This window comes from Halichoeres trimaculatus, unplaced genomic scaffold, assembly GCF_033239565.1.
Source record: "Halichoeres trimaculatus isolate MK-OKI-2021-1 unplaced genomic scaffold, fHalTri1.1 fHalTri1_scaffold_6, whole genome shotgun sequence".
NCBI classification, from domain to species: Eukaryota; Metazoa; Chordata; class Actinopteri; order Labriformes; family Labridae; genus Halichoeres; species Halichoeres trimaculatus.
Genome location: NW_027437184.1, coordinates 26,418,955 through 26,436,497, shown reverse-complemented (window position 1 = coordinate 26,436,497; position 17,543 = coordinate 26,418,955). Strand labels below are relative to the sequence as shown.

Below are 17,543 nucleotides of genomic sequence, written 5' to 3'. Positions count from 1 at the left end.
GAAAATAAACAGTATTACAAAATATTTACTCTGACCTTTTCAGTCCTGCACCTGGTTAATAAGGTATGAAAAACTAAAACTAAGCTGAAACTAAACTAAAACTAAACTAAAACTAAGCATTGTTGCAAAAATCAAAACTGAATAAAAACTAGAATGCCTGCTCTAAAACTAATTAAAACTAAACTGTAATGGGGAAAAAAATTCAAAACTAACTAAAACTAAACTATAATGACAAATCCAAAACAATTATAACCTTGGTGCTGCTTTTCAATACTTTTCATATTTTTAATATAGCCCTCTTTGGTGAATTGTTTTAAAATTGCATGTTTGAGTGACAATCAACCGTCCTTTGTACAGAGTGGAGCCCTAAACAGAATTTGACACCTGTCCTCTTGAACACACACCAGCCAGGTCATCTGTCGCCTTCTGTTTGATTTTTAAGTCAAAGCTTATAAGCAGAATTTTATCCATTACCTTTATTTATTTATCTTTTTTTTTTTTTTAAACCCCAGCTGAGTCATGACATGACTTTTATGAGTGATCAAAACCTTCTTGGTAGGGTTCCTGAAATTCATTTATCAGGTAAAGTCGGCAGGACCAAGGTTATAATAGTTTTGGATTTGTCATTATAGTTTAGTTTAAGTTAGTTTAGATTTTTTTTCCATTACAGTTTAGTTTTAATTAGTTTTTGAGCAGGCATTCTAGTTTTTATTTAGTTTTGATTTTTGCAACAAGGCTTAGTTTCAGTTTAGTTTTAGTTTTTCATACCTTATTAACCAGATGCAGGATTCAAAAAAGTCAGAGTAAATATTTCTTAATACTGTTTATTTTCAAGTCCAACATAGTGCTCACTGCTCAGTTAATCCTGATACTGAACTGTTGGCTGCTGCCTTCAACACAAAAAAATAATATAAACTTAATACAAAAAATGTATATATAAATTATATAAAAATAATGTTAACATAAATTACATGAAATTAATATAAACTAAAACTATATAAAACAATATAATATGAGCTTAAATATTTAGAAACTTGGACTCTAACAAGAAAGACAGACTTAAATACTCAAAATAAATACAGACTCACATGCAATTAAACTATCACAGATGCTCTGATTCATTGCTCCACTATGTTTCGTCACAGCACAGCACACAGCCAGTCAGTGTAGTAAACAAGATTGTCCCTATACATCGCTATGATGGTGCTGTACTGCACTGACAACTGCCTAAGACTGTCGTAAAATTGGTTGGGAAAATGTGTCAGATTAATTTAAATCCTAAAGGCTATTAACATTGTCAGAAACTAAAACTAAGGGCATTTTCTCCATAATTTTAGTTAGTTTCAGTTAGTTTTGTGAACACAAGATACAGTTTTAGTTTACTTATCGTTTTTGTTTTCTTTTTTGGTTTTATTAGTTGGAGTGCAATGTATTTTAAATTTTAGTTTTCGTTTTTAGTTTCATTTTAGTTAACTATTATAACCTTGGGCAGGACTTAGGAGCACCACAAGAAGGTTGATGACCAATGCAGCTTGTGTCATATCTCCAAAATTGAATGAATAAACAAATATATCTCATTCTATAATGGCTTTTCAGATGTACTCGGGTGCAGTGGGGTTTAAGTGCTTTACAACAAAATGCAGAAGAAGAACAAAAAGACCAGTAACAGTGGAATGGACGAGAAACCTACACATCAGAAGACATAAAAAGTTGTGATTTAAGGACCCAGAAAAGCCTTCCTATATGAGAAGGTTTAGTTGAGAGGATTTAAAAGACACCAAAGATGTGGACTGTCATATTGTTTACATCAGATTAGTCTGAAGTCATGGGGCTCTAACTGAAAATGCTCGGTCACTTTTGGTTATAAGCTGGAATTTTGGAGCATCAACTGCTGATCTGAGGTACTTCAAAAGGTACCTTAGATAATATGGACAAATCTATTTTAAGCTTTAAAAGTAATTGATACGATCTTAAAACCAATAAGACATGAAACAGTCAAACAATAAGAGATGTTTTGTTGATTTTTGACAGTTAAAATATAAACGGTCACATTTTGAACCAGCTTGAGTCAGCGGAGGTGCCTGAGTAGAGTCTTTTTTCCAGATCTTCACTTTCTTAGTTTTATTTCTCATATTGCAGACCTGTGCCTGGTGAGGAGGCAGCCCCATACAATCACTCATAGAAAAATGAGGCCCTACAAGTTTTGCAAGCTCTGCATATGGGAAGAGGAGACACTGCACGGTAAAAGAACTCACAAGGCAGACTTCATTGAGTATGTCCCAGAATATTACCCAGAAGTTTATCTGTGAGTATGAGAGTGATTCAGTCAGCTCTTCTTGTCCTATATATGGACTTTACCCCTTTATGTTCACTGCATATCTACTTGAGACATTACTGCTCTGACCTTTGCACTGCTTAGAGATGCAATATATATTTCCACTGCATTAAAACACCATATTCATGTATCAAAACTCAACAGCAGTTAAACAGGCTCTCTAATCCCTTTTTGGATCTTGTCAGTGCTGACAAGTAAAGTAAACAGTGTCCTGCAGGATTAATGATCTGTCTGTATAAAATTTATAAAGATAACAAACTGAACTCCAGATTCCTTTAGTGAACTTCCCAGAGTGCATTTACTTTCTCTCTGCTTTTTGAATGTCTCTTTTTAGTTCAGAGTTTAAATGCTTATTTTGTGCACTTCACTTAATTTATTTACCCTCACAAAGATGGTTTCTTCATCATGGATTTTTTTTTTTCAATGACTGCACTTGCATCGTTTTTTGACACATTTCTAAGTCTTGAAAGTCATGTTTTTATAAAGAAGCTTGGCATAAATTTTGGCATATATTTATACAGAAGAAAGCAAAATATATCTCTCACTAAAATACTACAGCCCAAGTGCCGTATCGTGTGAAAACTGGGATTGAAAATTGAGCTGGTTTTCTTTTTTGGCCCAGTCATCTTTGTTTGACAGCACCAGCTTCATCTGGGACATCTTTTCCACTGTCAGCCCGCCCTGACCCTGTGCCAAAAACCCTTTGGGTACTTTGTGACTCCACCTTAAGCTCTGTGGTGAGAATCTGCTTTCTTCATCTACCAATTTTAATGTTGGCAGGTCAACTTATTTTTGATCTTTAACGCAGGCCCTGACTACTTCGGATGCTTTTGTAAGGTCTTGTCTTGTGGTCTGTACATGATGCTCTACTTTCTCATCTGCCTCATTTCACAATCACCAGCACCAATGCATCCATTAATTTGAGCTTCAAGATTTTCGATCTCTGATTTATCAATGCCAACATTCAACCCCACCACTTCCCTAACATCCACCCAAAGACTCTGCTTTTATTCCCTCTCTTTAATCAGCATTTTATAATTGTTAATCCTAAAATGAGACCTGTTGACCTCTACTACCTACTGGATTACGACCAGTCCATTATCATAAATTTCAAGTTCCTGAAAATAGTACACATACTATGCTGTGCTTAATGTTGAACTTTAATGTCACAGCAGTTAGGGACCCTAGAAGAAGTAGTGTCTTGTTTGGTATGAGTGACTTAGGATCCCAAAAGAACATGTTTACATGTTTGGCTCAGCGGCCATGGTATCCACCAGGGTTGCTTACAAATGCACGTTTTTAAAGACTTATGCTGAAGACTATCAAATTTCATGCAAACTACTTCAAAGTAGTTATCTGAACCACCTGTATTAAGTTTGTTTTGTAAAGCTGGTCCCTTGCAGAATTTCAAATTGTAGATTTGAGGCTGTAACTAAATTCAAGCAAAGAACGGGTCTCCAACTTTAATCTACAGGGGTCTTTGACTGCATTTTCATTTTCCTAAATATGCCACCATCTCCCCTGTTGTCATAAATACAATGACTCAGTAGTGGATTTTGTTGCCATTGAGGTGAACATTTATATTTTAAATGAAACTCTAGCTTTACTGTTGGTCAATTGATCATGACTGGAAGACTTTTCATCCATCCATCCATTTTCGAAACCGCTTATCCTGTTCAGGGTCGCGGGTGGCCGGAGCCTATCCCAGCTGTCATTCGGTGAGAAGCAGGGTACACCCTAGACTACCGTATTTTCCGCACCATAAGGCGCACCTAAAAGCCTTCAGCTTTCTCAAAAGCCGACAGTGCGCCTTATAATCCGATGTGCCTTATATGGATCTATATTGATTAATCATGGCTACTGTAGTCAGGGGGCGTTGTCGGAGTAACAGTGGTAATCAGTAGAACCTTTAAAGAGGAATCCTGCTCAGTGCTAACATTAGCTCACAGGCTGGCCCGGGCTTCTTCTCTTGTTTATTGTTAGAGCAATATAGCGCCCCCAAAGGTCTGGCATTTGAACTGATCTCTGGAAACGGCTTTTGTGGACAGCAGAAACAGCTTCGTCTTTACAGCGCACTTTTTCTGAAAACGGCACAGGAAAGAGTTGGATAGGAAAGCTCCGTCTAGTGGATGCATGACGCAACTCCAGCCACTACTATAGCTTCTATTCTATGCGCCTTATAATGCGGTGGGCCCTATATATGAAAACAGTTTTCAAATAGGCCAGTCATTGAAGGTGCGCCCTATACTCCGAAGCGCCTTGTAGTACGGAAAATACGGTACTCGCCAGCCAATCGCAGGGCTGACACCTAGAGACAGCCAACCATTCACTCACACACTGACACCTATGGACAATTTAGAGTGACCAATTAACCTGATAAACATGTTTTTGGACTGTGGGAGGAAGCCGGAGTACCCAGAGAGAACCCACGCATGCACGGGTAGAACATGCAAACTCCACACAGAGAGGAGGTTGGGATTTGAACCGGTGATTTTCTTGCTGTGTGGCTGCAACACTAACCGGGCGTTGCACCACCGTGCAGCCTGAATAATAAGATATTTCAACAAAAACTAAAAAGATCTTTAGTTGGCCTGAAAAATCCCCTGCAGACAGTTGCCTTGAAATTTTGAGTTTACACAACTTTTTCACTTTTACAGTGTATCACAGGGGTGGCCAACCTGCGGCTCTTTGCCTTTCAGCGTGCAGCTCTTTGATCCATTTATCAAAAAAATATTATTATATTGTTATGAGTAGTGGTGTGCCAATCAATCTAAAACATTGATATATTGATGTGATCAGTATTGATCAATACTTGGGTGATGAGATTGATACTTAAGTTTCAGTTTCTTTTCTCTACATCGCTAGTGTGCTCATAGCTATCTAGATAGATCGAACTTTATGTCTTCTGCAGTAAAAACAGAAATTTGTCTTTGACACGACTCCAGGAACAAATTGAAACACACTTACAAACACAGTAAATGTCGCTTTGAAAAATGTTATGTCATTTCATTTATGTGTGAGAGGAAGTGCGTTTTTGATGTGGCTCTTTGTAGTACCACGGTAATTTTTGTGGCTCTTGGTCTCTGACTGGTTGGCCACCCCTGGTGTACCAGAACATGAACATTGGCTTTGGTTGAGTGAATCAAAGTTATTTTTTTTATTTAAAAAAAATTCTAAATGCACAATAAATAAATAAAAACATTTGATTCAAACTTTGTTGTAAGTAACACAGCTTCATATTAAATGATGACTTATCTTTATTTTTTGTACTGCTTTCATTAGTTGGGAGGTTTCCAGCCTACTTTTTTCAGGCTTCCGTGAGAATTATTTGCTGGTTACGAAACTGACTGCGATTATACTGATACCATTATGAGCTACAGGACCAGGCAAGCCCATCAAAGAGGACTCTGATTTATTTTCTGGATAATTATTCAAAATTCCCATCACCCCCTGCAGATTGGGTGTGGAAGGGATTAACAGCACACATTTCCCCCAAAGGATGTTAATGTTGCCTTAACTGACTTTTAAATGAAACATTTTCATGTCAGGACTGTGCAGGTTCGCGCATAATATGTATTCTCTGTGATCTCTGTGTTTATTTTTTTTTTGTTGTTGTTTTTTTTTTTTTTTTGTTTGTTTTTTCCAGCAGCCATTCAGTTACAGTTTTTCTCAGTCACTTTGCTGCATTTCTTGAATCATCCTCACCATTTGCAAAAAAGTGAGTGCATTTCTCAAAACAGTTTGTACAAATAGCAAAACACCATGGATTACCTTCAAAAGCCAGTCTCCTCAAAATTATTTCTTCATCCCTTAAAAGTAAATTTCTGTGTCAGTGAACGTGTCTGCGCCATCAGAATGTCGAGTCATTGTTTCAGAGTGTATGGATAGGACAGTCAAATTGCTGAGTCATGTTGTCAGTACAGTTTACTTTGGAAGGACGTTCTGATGTAAACTTTGCCTAAAGTTTTGATGACAGTTTTTGTAAATTGTAAGTTACATATTAGTGTGAGGAGATTGATTACAAGAGACTGGACAAAATTCTAATTTTCTCTTTTACTGTTTGTGCTGTAATTTGTTGACTGACCCCATCACTGTGATGAACATAGGACAGTCTCTTAGGAGAAACTGTTCATGCAGTGCTGTGGGAATTACAGAGCAGTGCAGTCTTCCTACACCTCCTTATGTTCCTGTATGTTGGGCCACACATTTTCATTTACATCACAACAAAGATCTTCTCTCTCAACAAAATGTCTGAATGATTGAGGACACAGTTGTTCTCCCAACTTTTGGCTGCATCCTTCAACCAACCTGGGCCGTTGTAAGCTTATGATTGAGAACATGGACCACACGTGTGATAGATCTTTATTGTCCTTTACAGGAAAATATTTCCACTGTCTGTACAGAGGAAAGTACACAGACATACATAGTTGCCAGTTGATGGTTTATGAGGTGAACATTTCAGATATTTCAGAAAACTGGTTGATAATTTGTTGATCTGATGCTTCACACATTTTCGTTTGACGAGGGAGCAATTTACCAATCCAGACAGATTTAGGAAGAAATTCTAATGTAATTGTGTGGAAAAATGCTTGACAGATTATAAGTTGTTCAACCTTTTTGCATGTAAAAACCATAGACTGTAAAAAAAAGTGGACGTCTGCTTGCTCGGCTCAAAGTGAGGTCCCCACAAAAACTGCTCCCCCTGGTGGCTGGCTGCAGTATAGGTTCGAAAATCCGGCTTTCCAGCCATTTCAGATGGGCTGTGGTCAAACTTTGAAAAGTTAATACACCTCGTAGAAATGTTTCTTATGTCCGATTGTTGTGGTGATTTGAAGATATCATTTGGCTGTCTTGTATTCAAGTCCTCTTTTTTCTGAAGTTCCATGTTCATTAGTTATACAAGGTTACAAATGAGATTTTACGGCACGTTTAACAATGATTGACAGCTGCCGTTCTCGTGTATTTTTTCGGGAATTGTAAAACATGTCGGGAGGTAGAGTCAAGAAGTGACTAGACTCTTGAAAGAAAAAATACATATATTATTTTTGTCACCCAGCTCCACTCATATTCTCCCAGAATCCCTCATCGTCTCTACTGCGCAGAATCTGGCTGCAATTGCTACCAATGGCTGTGCCTGTGACGGGGGAATTTTGGCTTCAAAACTGTACAATGATAAATGGTGGAGCCAAGCTATCCACTCTATATACAGTCTATGGCACAGACTTATGAGATGAACTCATGACTAAATGTTGTGGGGGGTGAGACTATTTAACAAAGACCCGTGATAATCCAATTTGATCAACATAAAAAAGCACCTGATAATGTAGGAAACAACAGAGAATTGTACATAATTCTTTGCATGGATGTCCAAAAACATTTGCAACTTGTTAAAAAATGGCGGGAAAATGCTTTTTTGATACACAAGAGACACAATGATGTGAAGACTGAACAAGTAGTTTTGAGAATTTTGATTCTGATCTGATAAATGCACCAAAGCAACTGAGAAACACTGTAAACATGATTGACAGGCAGGCAGTCCAAGTCACACAGTAATTACTCCACAAATGTCTCCATCTTGTGGATAACAGCTGTATGTTCAACAGAGCAACCACACCTGAGGGTTTGAAGAACAAAGCAGAGGAATGCATTTTGAGTGTACTGCATTTGAGATACACACAAGAAACATCATAGAAATACAAGAGAGGTAAAAATGTGTAAACAGATTTTGTATAAAAAACAACCACCCCTGTTAATCCAGTCAAGAACATTCTCATCATGGGTTTAGTCATCTATCAGGGTGACAAGGTTTTACCTCCACTGTGTCCAACAAAATGAGACAAACATTTTGGCGTTGGTTTCATCCCTATTGGACATTCCTACTGGCTGCTATGGCTGTTTTAGTGTGCCTAGGTGGTGCTACAGAGCATATTATGGGATGTTGGGTGTTTAAGTATTATCTCATTTTTTTTTTTACCGATCCTGAGGTGTGTGCCAATTTTGGTGAGTTTTTGAGCATGTTTAGGGGGTCTAATTAGCAATTTAGTGGAGGAGGGAATATTAATTGGACAGGTCATCCTAGCTTTGCTAGAAGGTGCCCTTGCTCAGGCTGAGGACCCTAAATAATGGAAAAAATGGACCAGGGACCCTTGCCCTAACAAAGACAAAAAGTGCCCAAGTGGGTGATCTGTAAATTCTTCGAGTGGTAAATGGACTGGTACATACATAGTGCTATTTTTTCTGACCACTCAAAGCACTTTTAATTACACTGCTGGCAACATTTATATCACATTCACGTGCCGATGGCACAGTGGCTGCTCAGTAAGTAAGGGACCACTGGCATTAGCAGATCTAATTTTTTTTTCACTTTCAAACACCACTGACAAACACCAGGAGCAATTTAGGATCCCAATCACCATATACAAAAAGCAAACAAACAACAAAAAGCGGAATCAAGTTTTGTTATATCCATCAGTGCATTAAATCGAAGCAAATGACAACTGACAACTGTCTGCTCTGTAGTTCTCAGAAGAATTAGGAGCTGGTTTTGGTTGGTTTGACGATCACAGAGCTGCCGTTGGAAAGCACTGGGAAGATCTCTGGAGGAAACTCATCCAAGGAACTCAGATCGTGCTTAAAGTGGATGTATCTCACACCAGGTCCATAACCAGAGAACACGTGTGACACCTGCAGGCCAACAGGGAGACACACAGTCAAAAACCTCAGCCAGACCCAAATCAACTCAACTCATTCTTCAGCCGCTTTAGCTACCTTTTATATGTATAAACATGCTGCCAAGAGTGTGAGAGGGAACCAAGAGTCTGATCATTTAATATTTTGTTTTTATTTACTGCTCTTATTTTCAAAGCTGAATGACTACTTTGAGGACATCAGATGTTTTATTATTAGGGATAAAAAGTTTCTTTTGTAACAGAAAAAAATCTTGAATGTATATAAGAGCAGATCTGTGTAAAGCTTTATGAACGACTGAAACTCAATAAAACTGAATTTGCTGCCTTTTTTGCAGGAGACAAAAAGACCAGAAAACAACTACATACTGCATTCAGAGGTCTTAATAATCATGTTAAAAAATGTTAGCAATAAAGAAGTAGTTGAAGTTATAGGTAAACAGTAAGCAGATCATATGACCCTGCTTTAAAACACTCTGAACTGTTTCTCCCTGTCTCTGTCTTCTTGTTTATTTGTTTTTACATGGCCTTGCTCCTTCATACAAAGGTGTTTCTTTCTGGTTTGGTTACTTAGCTCCTAGAACTCTTCCTTTTTATCATTCCTCATATGAGAGATTTTTGTTTGTAAACTCAAAATTGGGGAACTTTTTGCCTCAGAGCCATAAGCTATGAAGGTGTTTTTAAAGAGGAAAGTTAAAACTACTTTTTTGAACTGGCTTTTTTTTTTTAAATAGTTATGTCCCTTTAACACTGTTTTACATTTTTATCATTTATTATCCATTATTATCTTTTTTTTTTAACAGAATTTTTTTTAAGGTTTTTATTTTAGTCTTTTCATATTTACCAATTTGACTTTTCCACTCTCCATTTTCATTAATGTAAGTGTACTGATTTTTTTTTTCATAGTAAAAGTTTTTTATTACCGAGTTTTTTATTATTATTTTTTGTCTTTTCTATATCTATCACTGTTATTTTCTGTTGTTTTATTCCTTAAGAAGGGCTGTTGGCTGAATTTTTGTTTGTTTAAGTAATGAATCAAGTTGAGATAAGTTATATTTAGAACAGGTTCACTGATCCACTACTGGACTCCAGTTCTACCCATGCAATATAACTGGTAATATGTAAATGGTTAATTTGTAAGATACAACTCATATATTTCAGCTGTCCTTTATAGTTTTTAAATCTTGACTTTTGCTGCAACTTGATTCCCAACAGGATTTATTTGGATTATATTTGAATAATAATTGAAAATGATTCTAAATGTAATTTATTTCAACTCAAACTAACTGAAGAAGTGTGGACTGACTAACTAACTAACTGCTTGGATAGCTTTGCTTGAGTTCAACTTCTTCCACTGCACAGACGTACATATAAACTCACCACCTTTACACTGACGGCACCTGTACATGTTTGAACTCAGCGACTCACCTCCTTTCGAGGTGGTGAGCCAGCGTTGCAGCCTTCAGAGGGCTTGACAGACTGCTCCGCGATCACCGTGCTTTCATCTGCACCCAGTAACACCACCTGCAGGTGGGGGACCAGTTTCCCCAGCTCATTCTCATCATAACTAGAAAAGGAGAGACAGTTATTAGACTTTTTTTGCGCCAAAAGTACACAGACTTAAGTTCCACAAGACAGTCATAAAGCAGGTCATCTTCCTTGTGACGTGAGTTGACAAAAGATTTGCAGGAAATTTAATGTTGACCCAATGAATGAACCGCATATCCTGTTCAGGGTCACAGGTGGCTGGAGTGCTGTGAGGCTGCACAATAACTGTTGCGCCACCGTGCAGCCCTTTCTCTGAAAAGTTTGCACAAACAACAAAACACTATGGATTACCTGCAAAAGTCAGTCTCTTTCTCAAAGTTCTTTTTTCACCTGTGTTTCTGTGTCGGCGAACACGTCAGTGCCATCAGAATGATGAGTCCTCATGTTAGTGTGTGGATAGGTATGCATAGGACAGTCAAAGCGCTTAGTCATGTTGTCAGTATACAGTGCACAGGGACGTTCTGATGTGGACAATGGCTAAGGTTTTGATGAATGTTATTGTGTATTGTAAGTGGGAGATTGATTACAAGAGACTGGACGAAATTCACATTTTCACTTTCACTGTTTGTGCTACAATGTGTTGATCTTCCCCATCATTATGATGACCATAGAACAGTCTCTTGAGGGGAAACTTTAAAGTCAAGATTGACCTGGGAGCAATTTACCAATCCAGACAGCAAGATGTTATCTTATCTATTATTTTTAATTATTTATTTAGTTATGTATTTTTTTTTTAGCTTACTTGATCTTACTGGTCCTCACTGTCTCATTTTATGTAGCAGTGGTCCTGTATTATCTGGGTTCTTATGATTTATGGAGGGGGCCCTTGATTTATGGGGCTGGAGTCACTAGACACCTAACACCATCAGGGTACAGTTGCACTTGTGTTTTGCTGTGTGTCTATAGCTAATGGTCTGTTGTGCCCTCTTCTGTGGTTTAAGTTCTTTGTGTTATGTGTGTGTTTTGTATTATGTTTGTGTTAAAGTTCTTTGTGACTCTTTATTTCATTCTGCCTTTGTGTTTGTCTTTAATTGTTCTTTGATTTTATTTAACCTTTTTTTAAATGCTGCTGTCGGTGTCAAAGCACTTTGTAAATAAATGTTTTTAAAAGTGCTATATAAATAAAGTTTATTATTATTATATTATTATGTTTGACATTTAACTTGTTCAACCTTTTGCACGTAAAGACTTATGCCATGAACTAATGACTAAATGTTGTGGGGGGTGAGACTATTCAACAGAGACCCATGATAAACCATTTTGATCAACATGACATAAGCAGTTGATAATGTAAGGAAACAACAGAGAATTGTACATAATCATTTGCATGGATGTCCCAAAGCATTTGCAGCTTGTTAAAAAATGAGAAATTGCCTGTCTGGTGTGCACAAGTGACACATTGATGTGATGATTGAACAAGTAGTTTTGAGAATTTGAATTCTGATCTGTGAAATGAACCAAAGCAACTGAGAAAAACTGTGATTAATTTTTTTGGTCAAAGTTAACATTGCGAAATAAAATCCAGCTACACTGTGTCTTTAAATCACCCATGCTCATTTACTCACCAAAACTTGGAGACTATTTCTGGCTGAAACTTGTCCAGCAGCTCGTCCCACAGTCCCTCCTTCTTTAGGTCCACAACCTGCTTCATGCAGGGACGGCTTAAAAATGATACAAAGAACATTTCACATTAATCACGAACATAATGTATACAAAGGTGAAATATACAGTATAAATTGAAGGAGTTCCACAAACGCTGCAAAACCGCCCTTTTACGGCGTTCGCACTGACGTCACTATTTGGGCAGTTACCCGGATGTGCGGCCACATTGAAAGTACACAAATGTAAACATTGAATGGACGGACATAGGAGTGCGTGGTAAGATGTAATTTCAAGATGTCTTATCCACTAACAAATGTGAATAAATGCATAGAGCACACTTAAACTTTTACTGAAGGACTCTGCCAGCAAGAAAGATATTCTTGGAAAAATTAAGCGAGAGAGACCCTTACGAGGAGTTACCATCTTAATCATCCACCCAAAGGTATGAAAACAATGATGTTACTATATATTTATTTTCCATGGCAGAGGATCTTGAACAAATGGTGTTCTTGTTGGAGAAGCTCACTTTAAGCCACTTAAAAAAAAAGTCACCTGAAGACTCTGAGTTCTACTTATTAACTATTGCTGTCAATTACCTCTCACCAAACTTCATCATAATATACATTTACTTGCACTTAAGTGTGATTCTAAGATGCTATGGACAGAGAACATGTCCTGGCTGGCAGGAAATGCTGTGAATAGACTCGAATGTTGAGATTAATGACACATTGTTTCCTTGGAAACCCTGTTGTAGCTGTTCTCTGTTTTCGAATAATTGTTTGCACTCCTTACCCCAATTTGAGATAGTTTTTGGAAGTCAAAGGCATTTTTTTTTTCTTGGTCTAATTGGTGCTGCAAAAAAATGCGGTCATCATTTACCATTTTTTGCAACAATAATCCTATATTCCTGCAAACTCAATTTCTTTTGTTGTGAGAGAACCTCCAACATGGTGGAGCTTGAGTGGATAACTTTAAGAGAAAACACTATACTTGCACTAACAGATTTTTCCAAAATTTAGCCAACTGTCCAACTTATTCAGCTAAAACATTCTCAGTGTGCATTTTCAGTTTGTATGCATTTATGCATACTATTTTCCATAGTTCACAACACTTGTGTTGTTTTTCTTTTTTTCTGTTTATGACAGGTCCCACTCAGATCTAGGAGTATTACCGCCACCTACTGTGATACATCTACATACTACAACAATAACATTTAACAATGCATCACATTTACAGAGTAACAAGAAAAAAGCCCCAGTGAATCTGGTTACTTCTTGTTGTTACAGAGGCCTATCCTACTGTTCACTGTTCATCTCTACAACGTTTTAACACTTCCTTTATCATTTCACAATTTTTTTTTAAAATAAAATGATGCAATGTATTTTTCTATCAGTTTTACTTCTGCATTTCAAAACCAGCGAAGAACATTTCAAAAACAGAATAGCAGAATAGCAGAATAGTCATACTAAATTCAAAACAGACAGGTCCTGGTCTGGCAATCACCTGAGGAGCCAACAAACAAAACCAATCTGTTAGGATGTTTGTTTTCAGGTGGTGACTTTGGAAACAGCCAACACCCAGTTGAAGTGAAAGAATGTTGGAGAACATGCCAAGGTAAAAAGTACTTTAATTAAAAACCTCCAACCAACATTTTAGACTCTGTTGTCTCCCAGGGATAAATTGTTAGTATTCTGTTGTGTAAATATTGAACATGGCCTTTAGTTTGGTTATTTCCTTGGGTAAAAATTCCTTTTAGTTTTCTGAACACTCAAAACACTTTCATGACACATTTTTCCTTTTACATATTACATTCACACTGATGGCAGAGACGGTTGTGTAGAGCACCCATCACATACACTGAAAGCACAGCAGTGGATCATATGGACCTGAGTTGAACCCCAAACCTCCTGCAACGGCAGATTCCACCTAATTCTAGCCTCAACTACCCCACGTATCCTTTTTTTAAATTTTTTTTTGTCTTTTTGCAAAGAGTAAAATTCAACTTGCATCATAGTGGATATGTGTGACCCTGGTTGCTGTATTTCTTTAACATAATATATTGCTTCTTGGTTTTCACCTTTCTCACTGCTTGTTACATATTGTACGGTAAATAACTACACCATAAATACCTGTAATATTTACCTGTTCATAAACCATCCATAGCCACAGCCAGTATAAGTACTGGGTAATTCGGGGGGTTCCAAGTACCGGGTCCAGTCATAGAAGTCGCCTAAAGATTAGAGGGAACATTCAGACTTTCTTCACAAGGCGCAATTTGTACCATTTGTGTACTTTGTGTTTATGAGCTGTCATTCCTGACTCTTACCAAAAGATGAATATTGAGCACGTCCAGGTACGATACGCAGCTCTTGCTCGGATTCATCAGTCCTCACGACTGAGGAAAAAAAAATGAAACAAAACAAAAAACCCACAAATAGTCAGCTTTAAAGTGTGCAACACCTACTAAAGCTCCACCAATCAAATGGTAAACCTCACGAACTTGATTTGTCTTATTTTTTCCTGATAGGATTATTCAATGTGTGTATGATAAGAACACATACAAGTTTTGTAGTCAGCAGCTCAGAAATGTCACATTTCCACCCAAATTTGATAAGCTGTCATTTTGATGGGACTGGAGAACAAGACTTGATTTCAAACAGAAATTGAGCAACTACAACTCTATCATTGATTGTGAATTCATTATTATTATTATTATTATTATTATTATTACATTTTCTTTTTTCACATCAAAAATGATGTGCCAATTTCTTATTTCTTGGTAGCTGTAATCAAAATATATACATTAAAGACCTATGAAAAGCAGTAAGTATGAAAAAATGCATTATCATTGGATGTGACAATTGGTCATGATTCAGTTTCCATTACAACACACAGACAATGGTTTATTAAAGCTGCCAAGTCTAAATCTACAGACATAATGATAATAAAAAATTGAATAAAGATGAAGTGGAAACATGTCATTTCTGTAAAAAGAGGGTTTAGTGTAGCCGTGCAATACACATACCAAGTTAATAAAATATGTGAAGGAAAAAAAAAACAGGACTTCTAAAATGCTAAGATTTTTAACAAAAAACAACAACCAACCAAAAAAACCCAGTAACAAGTATCTCAGAATTTAATCTAGTCTTTATGATTTTTATATAGTTCCTCTGTCAATGAGCTAAAATGACCAGTAACATCCAGACTAAACTCCACACCCACTCAGGTTAAGTGATTTTGAACACTGTGTCCTCCTCATCAGCAACAGAATACAAACCATATCCATCTCCAGATATTAACATATCAACAGCATTCGTTATTGTTTCTGGTGGAGTTCATTACCAGGAAGTGAAGGGATTTTCAGTAAATTCCTCCCCAGCGGTCTGGCTTCATACACAGACTTCCAGTCAACGCTGTCGGGCATCGGAGCTCCCTGCAGACCCCACTCTTCTTCACACTTCTTCTTCCACTCAGCGGCAGACATGGTGCAAACTAACAGTGAGCTCACACTGTAGACTTCAGTTTTATTACAGCTTTACACTGTGGTTTGCCTCTCCCTCGTCTCTTAAAGACACAGTAGTTTCATCATGTTTCAGAGGAGGCGGATTATTACAGCAGCCTGTGAGATGCTGGGGGGCAAAAACAATAAGATAGGATAGATATTTATATTCAAATACCCGATACTCACACTTAATGTTAATTTAATATACTGAGGCAAAGGTAGCAATGGAGAGGTCTAAGCAACTGAAACTTAATCCCTCGTGATTAACCATGTTGTGGTTATTCAGCATTTTCAGGTGAAACTATCTGGGTCCTTTTCTCATCACTTGGGAAGGGAATAGAATAGAATAGAATAGAATAGAATAGAATAGAATAGAATGTCCTTAATTAATCTTGAAGAGAAATTCAGTCACGGCAGCAAAATGAGAAAATATATACACAGCATTCAACAGTGTATTAACAGAATATTATCATTAGTGTCAGCCAGAAAAAGGAAAAAAAAAAAACACCATCAGAGACGACAGCTTGTCCATCATTTTCCTGTCAGCCTCCACCTCCTCAGGGTCCAGGACTGAGCTAGACTTCTTCACCAGTTTGTTCACTCTCACTTTCCTGGATCCTGTCCACTCACAGCAGGTAGAATCTTCTAGTGTGGCGTTCTCCTCTGGTCTAAGCTCTGTTAGCCATGTCTGTGAACAGCACAATCCTAGTCTGCCCACTGTTATTCCCTCTGGTGCTAGGTTAGCATGAATAGCTCTTCTATTTGATGGGAGATAGGTCTTACGTTCCCCATAACAATGTATGGAAGGACAGGTCAGCGTCATCTCTTCCAAGCTCACACCACCGTACCAGCACGTCATTCTTGTCTCCCTCTATTCAGCTCACAGGAAACACCAGCCTTAGCACTGGTTAACATCAACATGCTACAGGCTGCTAACAGGTAAAATCTTTTGTGTAGACAATGCAGCCATTAGGTTCTCTGGACACACACAGGTGCCAAAAATAGATAAATAAATATCTAAAAAAAAGAAGAAAGAAAGTAAGTGTTGCGGCTGTCGAACATTTGTTCAGCCGCTAGGTTAAGCTCTTCTTTGTGACATGTCCAAAGGAAAAAAAAAAGGTTCAATATAAGTCCAGTGATCAGTTCGAAGGGTTTATTGTGCAAAAAATCCAAAATCCAAAACGAGCCAATATGTAACTCAGGCAAATGTGGAAAAATAATACTTAATGAAAAACTAAACAAATAATGCTGGTAGAATAATAAAAAGATAGGATGAAATGGTGACGGTCAACAAAAAATATCAGAGCTTTCTACTCTGAGACTCTGCTCTGTCCTTTTGTTCTAAACCTGCCACCATACATAATAAGTAAAAAAAAAAGAATAACCACACCCCTAGAATGAATAAAGGGTAATGACGTCATCAAGGTGACAACGCCATCTACACTGCCAAGAAAGTAAAAACAGCTAAACTTATTATAGCTTCTACAGAAAGAAAAACAGCACTGTAAATGCAACCACTTTGGTGTCAATGATAAACAAATGAGGCCAAAAAAAGAAATGACCTGCTTCATATAGAAAGATAACCAAAAAGAATAGAAAAAAGACCAAAAGAAAGACAAAACAAACAAACAAAAAAAAAACAAAGACACTACTGTTACTACATAACTGACTCAACTTATTCTCACATTCTAGTGGTTCGCTGTCCCACTGAATGCCAACCCACACCTTATTTTGTTGCTGTCTCTTTTTTATTTGATGAAATCAGCTGTAGAGCAGGAAGTGTTACTCTATATGCATTAAGTAGAGATATAAGTTTGACTTCAAATGACAGACTACAAAACTTCCATCAAATTGATGTCTAGAATCCAAG

The 17,543-nt window shown here is 37.3% G+C and overlaps 1 protein-coding gene across 1 annotated transcript; it reads right to left on the bottom strand.

Moving 5' to 3' along the window:
• Window positions 1-8,784: 8,784 nt before the first annotated feature.
• On the bottom strand, window positions 8,785-15,655 carry LOC141791823 (F-box only protein 50-like). The gene is made up of 6 exons (XM_074672480.1): window positions 15,514-15,655; window positions 14,498-14,566; window positions 14,314-14,401; window positions 12,135-12,230; window positions 10,450-10,588; window positions 8,785-9,019 (listed from the first exon to the last, which is right to left on the bottom strand). The coding sequence occupies exons 1-6, from the start codon at window positions 15,653-15,655 to the stop codon at window positions 8,867-8,869; spliced, it is 687 nt and encodes a 228-aa protein (XP_074528581.1). The 3' UTR covers window positions 8,785-8,866.
• Between the last annotated feature and the right edge of the window lie 1,888 nt (window positions 15,656-17,543).

Bases quoted from the DNA above. Each gene is read 5' to 3' on its own strand.
- LOC141791823 (XM_074672480.1), bottom strand. From the start codon at position 15,655: ATGTCTGCCGCTGAGTGGAAGAAGAAGTGTGAAGAAGAGTGGGGTCTG. The intron at 14,567-15,513 runs GTAATGAACTCC...TTTTTTCCTCAG, and splicing joins GAAAATCCCTTCACTTCCTG to TCGTGAGGACTGATGAATCC. The intron at 10,589-12,134 runs GTGAGTAAATGA...CTCCTTTTCTAG, and splicing joins GAAATAGTCTCCAAGTTTTG to TTATGATGAGAATGAGCTGG.